This window comes from Watersipora subatra, unplaced genomic scaffold (assembly GCF_963576615.1).
Source record: "Watersipora subatra unplaced genomic scaffold, tzWatSuba1.1 SCAFFOLD_42, whole genome shotgun sequence".
NCBI classification, from domain to species: domain Eukaryota; kingdom Metazoa; phylum Bryozoa; class Gymnolaemata; order Cheilostomatida; family Watersiporidae; genus Watersipora; species Watersipora subatra.
The window spans coordinates 320,510-333,895 of record NW_027045390.1 but is presented as its reverse complement, the minus strand read 5'-3'; the positions used below and the strand labels follow the sequence as shown (position 1 = coordinate 333,895).

The following is a 13,386-nucleotide window of genomic DNA, read 5'->3' as shown; positions in this document are numbered from 1 at the left end:
ATAATGGCGTTCCCTTAATAATAACCTTTAACTCAAAGTTCTTTAGATGAGAAGTCATTGAGAAACATATTAGTTTTCTCAAACTGACCAACTGGAAAAAAAGGGAATACTATAACATGCTCCACCCACACAGTACCAACTCATTATCAATGTTTAACTGTAGAGTAAGTAAGCAAGTATCACAGAGGGCTTCAAAGACCACATGGTAGACTACATTATGAGGTTTTTTATTACTTCGCAATACTACCTTCAGAACTGTTATCTTGCAATACTACCTTAATAACTGTTACTTTGCAATACTACCTTCATAACTGTTACTTTACAATGCTACCTTCATAACTGTTACATTGCAATGCAACCTTCATCACTGTTACTTCGCAATACTACCATCATAACTGTTACTTTGCAATACTACCTTCAGAACTGTTACTTTGCAATGCTACCTTCATAACTGTTACTTCGCAATACTACCTTCAGGACTGTTACTTTGCCTTTAAAAGTATCATTTTGATGTGTTTCCTTCCTTAAGGTGAATTATCATATCTATAAATGCATGCTTTTATTGGACCGAGGATGCAAACGCATGCAGCTCAACAATGAAACACTCAACTATTGATGTTATTGTATAGTTTTAATAAAATTAGACTAGCTGTGAGCCAATGTTGTTATGATAAACACATGTAGGTACCTTACAAAATTAGAGCAAAGTAAAAGGATTCGTGTTGATACATATGACAGCTCCATTACTCTTAAAGTTAATTTATTTGTGAGATAATTTCAACGAACAAGATTGAATACAATAAAGCCTATTGCACCAAAAATAAATGCGCATTTCGAAAATCTACGGCCAGTTTAAACAGACAAAGTGTTTAAAAGGTTAAAATAAATATCGACGAGAAGAGAAGAATAATTGCATCGATGGATATGATGTAACATCATGATGATCTTTGACAAGAAAGAGTTTATAGTCGGATGTGTACTAGGAATATAGACACACGCAAAGTACATGGGTCAAACAATTTGAACATTGATTTAAAAAAGGAATGTATAAGATAATTTTCCTGCATAGTCATCAACCGAAAAGAAAACAAAAATAGCTACATAAATACAGACAAGAAATATGAGAATATGGAGAATGAATCTGCGCTTTGGCTATGAACTGTATAGTTTATGTGGGTCCATCCACCAGATCCTTATCGTGCAATCACTGAAAGAGCATGAACCATGTCTGTTATACATGCTAAATCGTGGCGCATGAAAAGTTCTTGGACAAAGAACAAGATATGTTGGTACAACCAACCAAAGTTATCAACTTCTCCATTTGGCATATTTACACAATTCTCACAATGATGCTATTGAATAACTATAAAAGAAACTGTCAGCCCAATATATTGCATTTATTTAAGATTTTGTTTGACGTATCAACAACGTTGGATGCTTAAGGAGTTCTAGTCGCGTTAAAAATATCAATAGGTTTTGCCCCCAATTGACAAAGTAGCATCGCAATCATTTGACCGCTATACAATTTGTAAAACGTCACTTTTGAGGCATCTGAATTGCCACACCGATCGACTAGGTAAGTAGTCACACAGTCAGTACAAAAATCATTAGTATTGCTTAAGCGAACGGTTCTCAGTAAATCAGGCAACAAGACGCTATGCGACTACTTGTGCTTACTCATGAGTTATCATTAAAAATGGGTATAAGATTTTGTGATTATACTCGAATACATACAGTAATCAGTGAATTAATTGGATTTAAGGAAAAGCCAGTAAATCTATACTATTTGGCTAATTGGCCAAGTGTCTCATTAGAACACATGGCTGACAGACGTAACATTAAATTTACAATAAGCTTACTTAATTTGTATATTGAACAATTACCTACCTCTGGTGACAGTAAGTACTATATACTAGTTAGTAGATATAGTGAACAGTTACCTACCTCTGGTGACAGTAAGTACTATATACTAGCTAGTAGATATAGTGAACAATTACCTACCTCTGGTGACAGTAAGTACTATATACTAGTTAGTAGATATAGTGAACAGTTACCTACCTCTGGTGACAGTAAGTACTATATACTAGCTAGTAGATATAGTGAACAATTACCTACCTTTGGTGACGGTAAGTACTATTTACTAGCTAGTAGATATACTGAAAAGTATCCTGCCTCTAATGGCAGTAAGTACGATATACTAGCTAGTAGATATATTGAACAATTACCTACCTCTAGTGACAGTAAGTACTATATACTACTTTACCTAGAGGCAGTAAAGAGATTGCTGCGGTTGGTAGCCATAGAGTTGACGGCTAATGAATGAGCACGCACTTCATCTAGCTGCTGGCAAGTCTCGTTTGACCGAATCTTCACAGTACCAGAGCGACAGCAGCTTAGCAATATGTCATTATCTGGTAGCATGCACATGTCGGTGATCCAGTCCTTATGGGCGCCATTAACTGACTGAAAACAATGCAAGTTGAGGAATGAGGAACCAGGAGTTTGTTTGAAATTGACATTCAACTTAAGCGGAAAGGAGCGGCGTGAACAGCATTAAAGATGGTAAAGATTAAACACTGGCAAATCAACTTGTCCCTTTTGAATGAGTCAACAATGCAATCCTGCAATATGAAACTTTTAATCATAAACGAGTCTCTGTATTGTAACAAACCTACAAGACATTTGCAAATATTGGTGAGAGACACAGCATAATGTCTTGCGTATGACAGGTTGATCTGGTGAGACTGAACCAGATGGGCTCAACAATGCAGCAATGACTAGGTCTGACATATTTTATATTGACTCTGATCTCTAGGCCATCAAGTAGGATCACAATTGGATTGAGTGATTACCAGGAAAACCGATATACTGATATCAATCATTCACTCCATCTCAAATATTACTTCTAATAAAAAATATTTATTACAAAGTGGTGATCTTGATTGGTGACCATTACCGGAAATAACTATCACCTTTATTTTGCTATTAAATAGAGCAACACCTGGTATTGTAAAAACACCAATTTTACCTGTGGTTGAGAAGAGGGTTCACTGAGGTTCCATTTTTTGATACACATATCCCGAGAACCACTAAAAAGGATGTCCTGACGATGCGCGAGACATTGAACACCATCATAGTGAGGAGGGTCCATAGTAAATTTGGCCTGAAATGGATAATTTGAAATTTGTTCATTGGAAATATCAAATCCCTTAATTAGATGATCCTTGGAGCCAGTTAAGAGTTGTTCTTTCCCTCTTGAGTCGTTGTATAAACTAAGGCAAATAATCGGTGCTTGGTGGCCGCTAGCAACCTGTCCGACTGCCGATAGCCTGTAAACGTACAATATTTTACAGATCACCAGCCTTCACAGATTAAATGAATATAGCAATTAGTCATCAAAAAGGTGCAGAAGCTAAATTGCTAGATTTAGTTGTAAGTGCTGTTAACAATATATATATGGTTAAATGATGTTGTGCATGCAAGCGGACAACCAATGAAAAATAACTGTCAGTTGCAAAATGCCACACAGGGTAGATCAAATACACATTAGGAGTGACCCTTGGACTTATACAAAGAAAAAAGATTAGGGTTGTGCGCATAAACCACTGATAGAAGAAAGGTTATAGTTGTGTACATAAACAACCTATAGAAGAAAGGTTATAGTTGTGTACATAAACCACCTATAGATGAATGGTTATAGATGTGTACATAAACCAACTATGGAAGGTTATAGTTGTGTACATAAATCACCTATAGAAGAGAGTTACAACTGTGGTGGATTTTCTAAGATTCATACACCAACCTCTAATAATAGTAAGTACTATATACTAGCTAGTAGATATATGGATAAGTATCCTACCTCTAATGGCAGAAAGTACAATATACTAGCTTGTAGATATATGGAGAAGTACACTACTTCTAATGGCAGTAAGTACAATATACTAGCTAGTAGATATATGGAGAAATATCCTACCTCTAATGACAGTAAGTACAATATACTAGCTAGTAAATATATCGAGAAGTATCCTACCTCTAATGACAGTAAGTACAATATACTAGCTAGTAGATATATCGAGAAGTATCCTACCTCTAATGACAGTAAGTACAATATACTAGCTAGTAGATATATCGAGAAGTATCCTACCTCTAATGACAGTAAGTACAATATACTAGCTAGTAGATATATCGAGAAGTATCCTACCTCTAATGACAGTAAGTACAATATACTAACTAGTAGATATATCGAGAAGTATCCCACCTCTAATGACAGTAAGTACAATATACTAGCTAGTAGATATATCGAGAAGTATCCTACCTCTAATGACAGTAAGTACAATATACTAGCTAGTAGATATATCGAGAAGTATCCCACCTTGGATGTGCTATAAAAAACTTTTCATATTTTTTATTATTTTACCTATCTATAATTTTGCTTGTTACATTTGCATTAGACCCTTGCCATACGAAATCAATTTGTTCCGGTGTTGGCATCGTAACATAAAAATGTCGTATAGAGGGGTGTAGAAGCCCATCATGATTATTTAATACAAACACCCCTTGGTGAAAATCATCAAACTTTTATATTTTCGTACTGACAGATTGATCTGGTGAGACTGAACCAGATAGGCCCAACAATGCAGCAATGACTAGGTCTGACGTATTTTATAACGACTCTGATCTCTAGGCCATCAAGTGGGATCACGATTGGATTGAGTAATTACCAGGAAAAACTGAAATACTGAAATCGATCATTCACTCCATCTCAAATTTTATGTGATGTACAACACTAAAAATTAATGACAAAATATTATGTTAACCTTGGTAACTACAGTTACTAATACTAATATTTTTAAAGTGCTTTTAACAGAAATAGCTGTCAATGAGAGTGTGTGCCTCAGAATTCTCTAATTTTCGTAATCTTCAATTTTTTTAACTGGAAAATTCTCAAACTATAATATACACAAATATTTACAAGGAAATTGAAGACAAGCCGGCATCCAAACTAAATCCATCATTATCAGAGGGATTCTTAGCAACAACATTACATTTATGGACAACATACAAACTAACAAATGTAGATTTTTATTCTAGGGATCGTAACTGAAAAAAACGCATCAACTTACGTATTGAGGTCCCAGAGCCGAACGGTGGTTCCAGTAGTTGTGTATAGTTTATGTCCATCTCTGCTGACTTGGATATCAAATATCTGCTGCTCTCCCTGTTGGAGAATACCCTGACTGCTCGACGCTGGCTCCACAAGGATACTGTCATGCACTAGACCAGAGGAACTGCAACATAAGATATAAAACCTCACATTGTGTCCATCTCTGTTGGCACAGTATTCATTATAATAGGAACTAACCGTTATGATAGGAACTAACGGTTATGATAGGAACTAACCGTTATGATAGAAACTAACCGTTTTGATTGGAACTAACCGTGAGAATAGGAACTAACTGTTATGATAGGAACTAACCGTTACGATAGGAACTAACCGTTACGATGGGAACTAACCGTTACGATAGGAACTAACCGTTACGATTGGAACTAACCGTTACGATTGGAACTAACCTTTACGATGGGAACTAACCGTTACGATAGGAACTAACAGTTATTATAGGAACTACCCATTATGATAGGAACTAACCGTAAGGATAAGAACTAACCGTTATGATAGAAACTAACCATTACGATAGGAACTAACCGTTATGATAAGAACTAACCGTAATGATAGGAACTAACCGTTATGATAGGCACTAACCGTAAGGATAGAAACTAACCATAAGGATAGGAATTAACCGTTTTGATAGGAACTAACCGTAAGGATAGGAACTAACCGTTATCATAAGAACTAACCGCAAGGATAGGAACTAACCGTTACGATAGGAACTAACCGTTACGATTGGAAATAACAGTTATTATAGGAACTACCCATTATGATAGGAACTAACCGTAAGGATAAGAACTAACCGTTATGATAGAAACTAACCAATACGATAGGAACTAACCGTTATGGTAAGAACTAACTGTTATGATGAATACTAACAGTTATTATAGGAACTAACCGTTATGATAGGAACTAACCGTAAGGATAAGAACTAACCGTTACGATAGGAACTAACCGTTACGATAAGAACTAACCGTTACGATAGGAACTAACCGTTACGATAGGAACTAACCATTACGATAGCAACTAAACGTTATGATAGGAACTAACCGTAAGGATAGGAACTAACCGTTATGATAGGCACTAAACATTATGATAGGAACTAACCGTTATGATAAGAACTAACCGTAAGGATAGGAACTAACCGTTATGGTAAGAACTAACTGTTATAGTAAAAACTAACAGTTATTATAGGAACTAACCGTTACAATAGGAACTAATCAATACGATAAGAACTAGCCGTTACGATAGGAACTAACCGTTACGATAGGAACTAACCAATACGATAAGAACTAGCCGTTACGATAGGAACTAACCGTAACGATAAGAACTAACCGTTACGATAGGAACTAACCATTACGATAGCAACTAAACGTTATGATAGGAACTAACCGTAACGATAGGAACTAACCGTTATGATAGGCACTAACCGTAAGGATAGGAACTAACCGTAAGGATAGGAATTAACCGTTTTGATAGGAACTAACCGTAAGGATAGGAACTAACCGTTATCATAAGAACTAACCGCAAGGATAGGAACTAACCGTTATGATAAGAACTAACTGTAAGGATAGGAACTAACCATTACGATAGGAACTAACCGTTACGATAGGAACTAACCATTACGATAGCAACTAAACGTTATGATAGGAACTAACCGTAAGGATAGGAACTAACCGTTATGATAGGCACTAAACATTATGATAGGAACTAACCGTTATGATAAGAACTAACCGTAAGGATAGGAACTAACCGTTATGGTAAGAACTAACTGTTATAGTAAAAACTAACAGTTATTATAGGAACTAACCGTTACGATAGGAACTAATCAATACGATAAGAACTAGCCGTTACGATAGGAACTAACCGTTACGATAGGAACTAACCAATACGATAAGAACTAGCCGTTACGATAGGAACTAACCGTAACGATAAGAACTAACCGTTACGATAGGAACTAACCATTACGATAGCGACTAAACGTTATGATAGGAACTAACCGTAACGATAGGAACTAACCGTTATGATAGGAACTAACCGTAAGGATAGGAACTAAACGTAAGGATAGGAATTAACCGTTTTGATAGGAACTAACCGTAAGGATAGGAACTAACCGTTATCATAAGAACTAACCGCAAGAATAGGAACTAACCGTTACGATAGGAACTAACCGTTATGATAGGAACTAACGGTTATGATAGGAACTAACCGTTTTGATAGGAACTAACCGTTATGATAGAAACTAACCATTACGATAGGAACTAACCGTTATGATAAGAACTAACCGTAAGGATAAGAACTAACCGTTATGGTAAGAACAAACTGTTATGATAAAAACTAACAGTTATTATAGGAACTAACCGTTTTGATAGGAACTAACCGTTATGATAGAAACTAACCATTACGATAGGAACTAACCGTTATGATAAGAACTAACCGCAAGGATAGAAACTATCCGTAAGGATAGAAACCAACCGTTACGATAGGAACTAACCAATACGATAAGAACTAGCCGTTACGATAGGAACTAACCGTTACGATAGGAACTAACCGTTACGATAGGAACTAACCGTTACGATAGCAACTAAACGTTATGATAGGAACTAACCGTAACGATAGGAACTAACCGTTATGATAGGCACTAACCATAAGGATAGGAACTAACCGTTTGGATAGGAATTAACCGTTTAGATAGGAACTAACCGTAAGGATTGGAACTAACCGTTATCATAAGAACTAACCGTAAGGATAGGAACTAACGGTTACGATAGGAACTAACCGTTATGATAGGAACTAACTGTAATATCTTATGTTGGACAGTTTGACTGTATGTGTGGTAGAGAAGGTAACAAGTAGCCATATAAATGTAATTGCATCTGAAAGCAAGTAAGTATGAGTCGAGCTAGGCTTACCTGAGCACTGTTATACATGGCCCACATTTTGACAAATGAATTGGAGACAGTGTAGACAAGCCAGTTGACCTCGCAATATCGAACTTTGGAGACATAGTTAGGGTGGCCACCAAGACACAAAACTTCTGAACCAATTGACATGTCCCACACTTTGCACGTCAAGTCTGCGAGACAAAAGGAAACGCAGGTCAATTATGAGGTATTAGAATATGTTAGTGCGTTAGATTAGAGTCAAGTTGACACTTACCTTTACTGCCAGAAACCAAAAGATTGTCGGCGGCACATATAGATAGTACAGCCTTTGTGTGACCAACTGCCTTCTTTACACATATGAGACTCTGGTTGGAACTTGTCACCTGCAAGAGACCCACCAAAATGAAAACATGTAAATTTAAGTAACAATGTTGCTGAGCTTCTAGTAACAACATCGCTATTACAATTTGATAAGGTTACACATACATAGCTCTTAGACAGAAACCAATCATACCTCCTATAAATGATCTACTGCAGGTATAAAGATGACTCGAAAATATCTTCACCCCAATGTTCTATTAGTGAAATTTTTTACGTCAATCGTTTTAAAGGCTTATGGGGAATAAAAATTATGCTTTCAACATATAATTATTTTACTTGCATATCATGTAGTTAGTCTAATGCTAATTTAATGCTCTCTAGCCATTTTACTATATCAAAGAGTGCATCGCTTAGCCTAGAAAAACTAACATTAAAATCATAACGATTCCTAAAATTATTATTTTCTTGTAAAGAAGAGGTGCTGCAGTCCGTGGTTTGGTGTGCTACTAGAACACCAAAGGCAAAAAGTGGGGCTAGTTGGAAGAGTAGCGATTTGCCAACTCATAGCAATCAAAATAGAGGCTCATGAAGCAACGCGCTACAATAGGAGTACTTTGGAGCAGCATCGCTCAATATTATCGTCATAAATAAACCTCTCCAAGTCGTTATACAATGGGACTACTATGGACTACGAATGCCTATTGTTTGCTCATCTGGCTAATCACTCGTGTTGTTTGAAAAGCAAACATTTGTAAGCACTTGCCTAGTTACAAGTTACTCCTAGGATGCCATGGCTAGTATCACCTCTCTAGTCAAGATACACAAGGTCATAAGGTCAATTGCCCAACTAGTTGCCTAGATTGTGTATAGATTGTGTGTAGACAAGTGTACCAGACACATGATGTAGCGAGGTTGTTTACAATACATTGTCGCATGGTAAAAATCATAGACTACAGAAAACGTATTGTAAGGCCATTCAAAAGGTTTACGCATTGGGCTTTTATCTAAGAGCTGATAACGCCAAAATTGAGTTGGCCCCTTCAAAGCAGTGAAACGCATCTGTTATAACAAACCACTCTGCGATTTGGTGCGCAATCTTTGTTAATTCTTGCTATTTGAGACTACCAACACTAATTCTAGCCTGAGTTTCTAATTTCTAAGAGATGCAATATTCCTATTTAGTCCAATGTGAGCCGAATAGTATATCTTTAGGGGAATGGCATTAGGGCAACTGTTTGTTCAGTCTGAGACTTTTTGCAGCAGTACTCAGTCAGCAATGCTCTAGAAACACGCGACTGTTCATCATCGTGATTATGAAATGTTTTTTCCATGCTCGGTTAATATTTGTTTTTGAATGATTTTAATGATGTTGGAGGTATCACAGTAAGTTAGTATTAGGCTGTATAGACTCACATACATGCAAATCCAGCTCATAATTTGTTAGTCAACACATGAAGACAATTACGTAAGTAGTTCAACGGGTTAAACTTGAAAACTTGGGCCTCATTACTTTGTCACAGCTGCTGACGGTGCCAAAGCTCTGCGCCTTTTTATTTTGTGTGCCGCCAGTTTGTGTGTTGGTGAGCCTCATGAATACATTAGTACTGTCAGAGTCCTGGAGTGGCTGGCGTCTCCTGCTCAGCGATGGCGAGGATGGGGGTGTCAACCGCACGTCTTTTATTTCAGAAGTGGTCAACTGTGATTTATCTCTGCTGAAATTAAAATAGCAGAATAAAATTCAGCCTGCAGAGCAAGAGAATCATTATAGCTCATAGTGCGAAATGGAATATTTAAATTTGGAGAGACATTTTCATGAACTTTTTTATACTAAAATTTAAGCCTATACCAGTTACAGAATTGTCACCCTTTTATTAACACACTTCTTTGTTTAAGTGAAATCTCTCCTGACAGCTCTGCCAGGTCTTCTTGAAGATGGTCAGACTCTACAAGAATTAGAAATGATAAAAACCAGCTGATTATATCAAGTCCTGATGAGCATATGAAGGTTTTAGCAATGCTTTCGACCAGTATTCATATGGGTAGAATAGCACCAGTGTATATACGTATATGGGTAGAATAGTTACCAGTGTATATACGTATATGGGTAGAATAGTACCGGTATCTATACGTATATGGGTAGAATTGTACCGGTATCTATATGGGTGCTATTCTACCTAGTATAGATACTGGGTAGAATAGTATCTATATGGGTAATCTTGGCCTTGACCTTTAAACGGTTGCATCAACCAAGGGTGATCAACTGATCAAGGCGGCAAAAGAAATTAACTGAAAGCAGCTGTCATATATGTTATAGTAGCTGTTATATATGTTATAGCAGTTGTTATATATGTTATAGCAGTTGTTATATATGTTATAGCAGTTGTTATAAATGTTATAGCAGCTGTTATATATGTTATAGCAGCTGTTATATATGTCAAAATATGATGCTAGTAAGCGATCAATGAAAGTAATCTAGACTTGCGCACTACGCTTACTGCTTCTAGCGAGCTGCTCTTCCTTGTGTTAGTCTAGCAAAACATTATCGAATTAATTGTTACATGATATACCTTACCCGCCTTAGCTTATTATGGCGTAGACTTATTATGGCAATAACTTACTTAACAAGTTGTATACCATTACTGTTAACAAACTGTAGATTTCACCTTAGTTGGTGGTCTTTAATACTTCTGAAAAACTCAGATTTTGCCCCCAAGTGAACAATAGTCTAGAGACACCTCATTTAATACTCTAACATAGAATTCAATTCTTTTTTAAAAATTACAGATAAATAATTTATAGATAGGCTAACTTTCAATATTATTTGCGTTCAACAAAGTTTACATAAGTTGGTAAAGCACAATGTTCAAATACTATTTGACTAAGAAAAATGTAACTAGCAGTTGTGACAGAGCTAAAACATAAGTTAATCATGTAAAATGTATCAAATAGTTTGTAGCTCTGAAAGTTTCAAGTTAATTACAAAAGATACATGAACGCTACGTTTTTTGTGGCGTTAAGAAGAAAAGCAACAAATGACAGCCACTGACTTACATTTAAAAAATGTGTCAAAATGTGTAAGAGTTGAGGCTGTTGTGGCTAGACACACGAAATAACGCGTCACATTGACAAATAAATGGACGAGTGCGAATTAGCCTTTACCAGGCGAAGGCCATGACATTCTTGTTAGATTTTTTATTATCATTAGTTGTTATTATTAGCGTTTTTAAGGAAATTTTGTTGTGTAAGTTTTACTGTTGGTTTTGAGAGAGAATAAATTGATTGGTTAAAAAAGGTCAGACTTTACAGAATCCAGCTAGTTTTTTTCTGCCTTAACAACAACAACTTAAAAGCATACTATATAAAACATGTAATATAATTATTAGGTTAACAAAACTGTGTTTTGCCAAATAAACAACGACATTGATTCAAATTGTCTTTGTAATTTATTCAAATATCCATTCGCATCTTACTGACACTTAACAATGATTGAACAATGCGTGCAGAGTTATTGAAATTAATAATAAATGCCTGTTCAATAAATCAATAAAGGTCAGTATTACCTGAGGTATTGAAGAAACGGAATTGTTATCCATTTCAGTAGGAAGTGTTTGCACAGAACTATCACCACTAGTGCCACTGCTATACCGTTCTAGATCTCCGCAGGCAGAAAAAGTAGGTTAAGGCCGGTCATACGGAGCAAGTTAAGGCCTGTCATACAGAGTAAGTTAAGGCCTGTCATACAGAGTAAGTTAAAGGCTGTCATACAGAGTAAGTTAAAGCCTGTCATACGGAGCAAGTTAAGGGCTGTCATACAGAGTAAGTTAAGGCCTGTCATACAGAGTAAGTTAAGGCCTGTCATACAGAGTAAGTTAAAGCCTGTCATACGGAGTAAGTTAAGGCCTGTCATACGGAGCGAGTTAAAGCCTGTCATATGGAGTAAGTTAAGGCCTGTCATACGGAGCAAGTTAAGGGCTGTCATACAGAGTAAGTTATAGCCTGTCATACAGAGTAAGTTAAAGCCTGTCATACAGAGTAAGTTAAGGCCTGTCATACAGAGTGAGTTAAAGCCTGTCATACAGAGTGAGTTAAAGCCTGTCATACAGAGTAAGTTAAGGCCTGTCATACAGAGTGAGTTAAGGCCTGTCATACAGAGTAAGTTAAGGCCTGTCATACAGAGTAAGTTAAAGCCTGTCATACAGAGTGAGTTAAGGCCTGTCATACAGAGTGAGTTAAAGCCTGTCATACAGAGTAAGTTAAGGCCAGTCATACAGAGTGAGTTAAAGCCTGTCATACAGAGTGAGTTAAGGCCTGTCATACAGAGTAAGTTAAAGCCTGTCATACAGAGTAAGTTAAAGCCTGTCATACAGAGTAAGTTAAGGCCTGTCATACAGAGTGAGTTAAGGCCTGTCATACAGAGTAAGTTAAGGCCTATCATACAGAGTAAGTTAAAGCCTGTCATACAGAGTGAGTTAAGGCCTGTCATGCAGAGTAAGTTAAAGCCTGTCATACGGAGCAAGTTAAAGCCTGTCATACAGAGTAAGTTAAAGCCTGTCATACAGAGTAAGTTAAAGCCTGTCATACAGAGTAAGTTAAGGCCTGTCATACAGAGTGAGTTAAGGCCTGTCATACAGAGTGAGTTAAGGCCTGTCATACAGAGAGCTAAAAGCTACTAAGACTGATAGTAGCTATTTACTATAAATACTATTTACTGTGTATGTGAACTTGTAGCTGTCATAGATAGATTTGCTGGAGCTCACCCTATAAAATTTTACTTGCATTCACAAACATGAATTAATGCAATGTCCGTAGTCATGTATTTTAATAGTCATTTTATTGCACTAGTGCTTTAAAAAAATTTCGAAAAAGATTAAATGTCCAGTAAACTGATGCAAATAGAAACAATCACATTAACCTTAACACAAGAGAAGATCTTAACACAAGAGAAGGTACCATAGCTTATAACTACAGGTAGATCTTAACACAAGAGAAGGTAACACATCTTATAACTACAGG

At 36.5% G+C, this 13,386-nt stretch overlaps 1 protein-coding gene across 2 annotated transcripts; it reads right to left on the bottom strand.

Annotated features, from left to right (window-relative positions):
* Positions 1–743: 743 nt before the first annotated feature.
* On the bottom strand, positions 744–10,331 carry LOC137410414 (kinesin-like protein KIF21B). 2 transcript variants are annotated; one of them, XM_068095832.1, is made up of 8 exons: positions 10,254–10,331; positions 9,884–10,085; positions 8,327–8,435; positions 8,080–8,243; positions 5,124–5,288; positions 3,029–3,329; positions 2,264–2,463; positions 744–1,207 (listed from the first exon to the last, which is right to left on the bottom strand). In XM_068095832.1, exons 4-8 carry the CDS (start codon positions 8,172–8,174, stop codon positions 1,153–1,155), a joined length of 816 nt encoding a protein of 271 aa, XP_067951933.1. In that variant the 5' UTR covers positions 8,175–8,243; positions 8,327–8,435; positions 9,884–10,085; positions 10,254–10,331; the 3' UTR covers positions 744–1,152. The 2 variants fall into 2 exon arrangements, with proteins under 2 accessions (XP_067951933.1, XP_067951932.1); XM_068095831.1 differs by having other exon boundaries at positions 8,080–8,435.
* Positions 10,332–13,386: the final 3,055 nt, after the last annotated feature.

What these genes read in the sequence shown, in the direction of transcription:
- LOC137410414 (XM_068095831.1), bottom strand. Translation starts at nt 8,174, where the DNA reads ATGTCTCCAAAGTTCGATATTGCGAGGTCAACTGGCTTGTCTACACTG. An exon ending in CCATGTATAACAGTGCTCAG is followed by an intron (nt 5,289 to 8,079) that starts GTAAGCCTAGCT and finishes CTTATGTTGCAG; the next exon opens with TTCCTCTGGTCTAGTGCATG. An exon ending in CGGCTCTGGGACCTCAATAC is followed by an intron (nt 3,330 to 5,123) that starts GTAAGTTGATGC and finishes GTACGTTTACAG; the next exon opens with GCTATCGGCAGTCGGACAGG.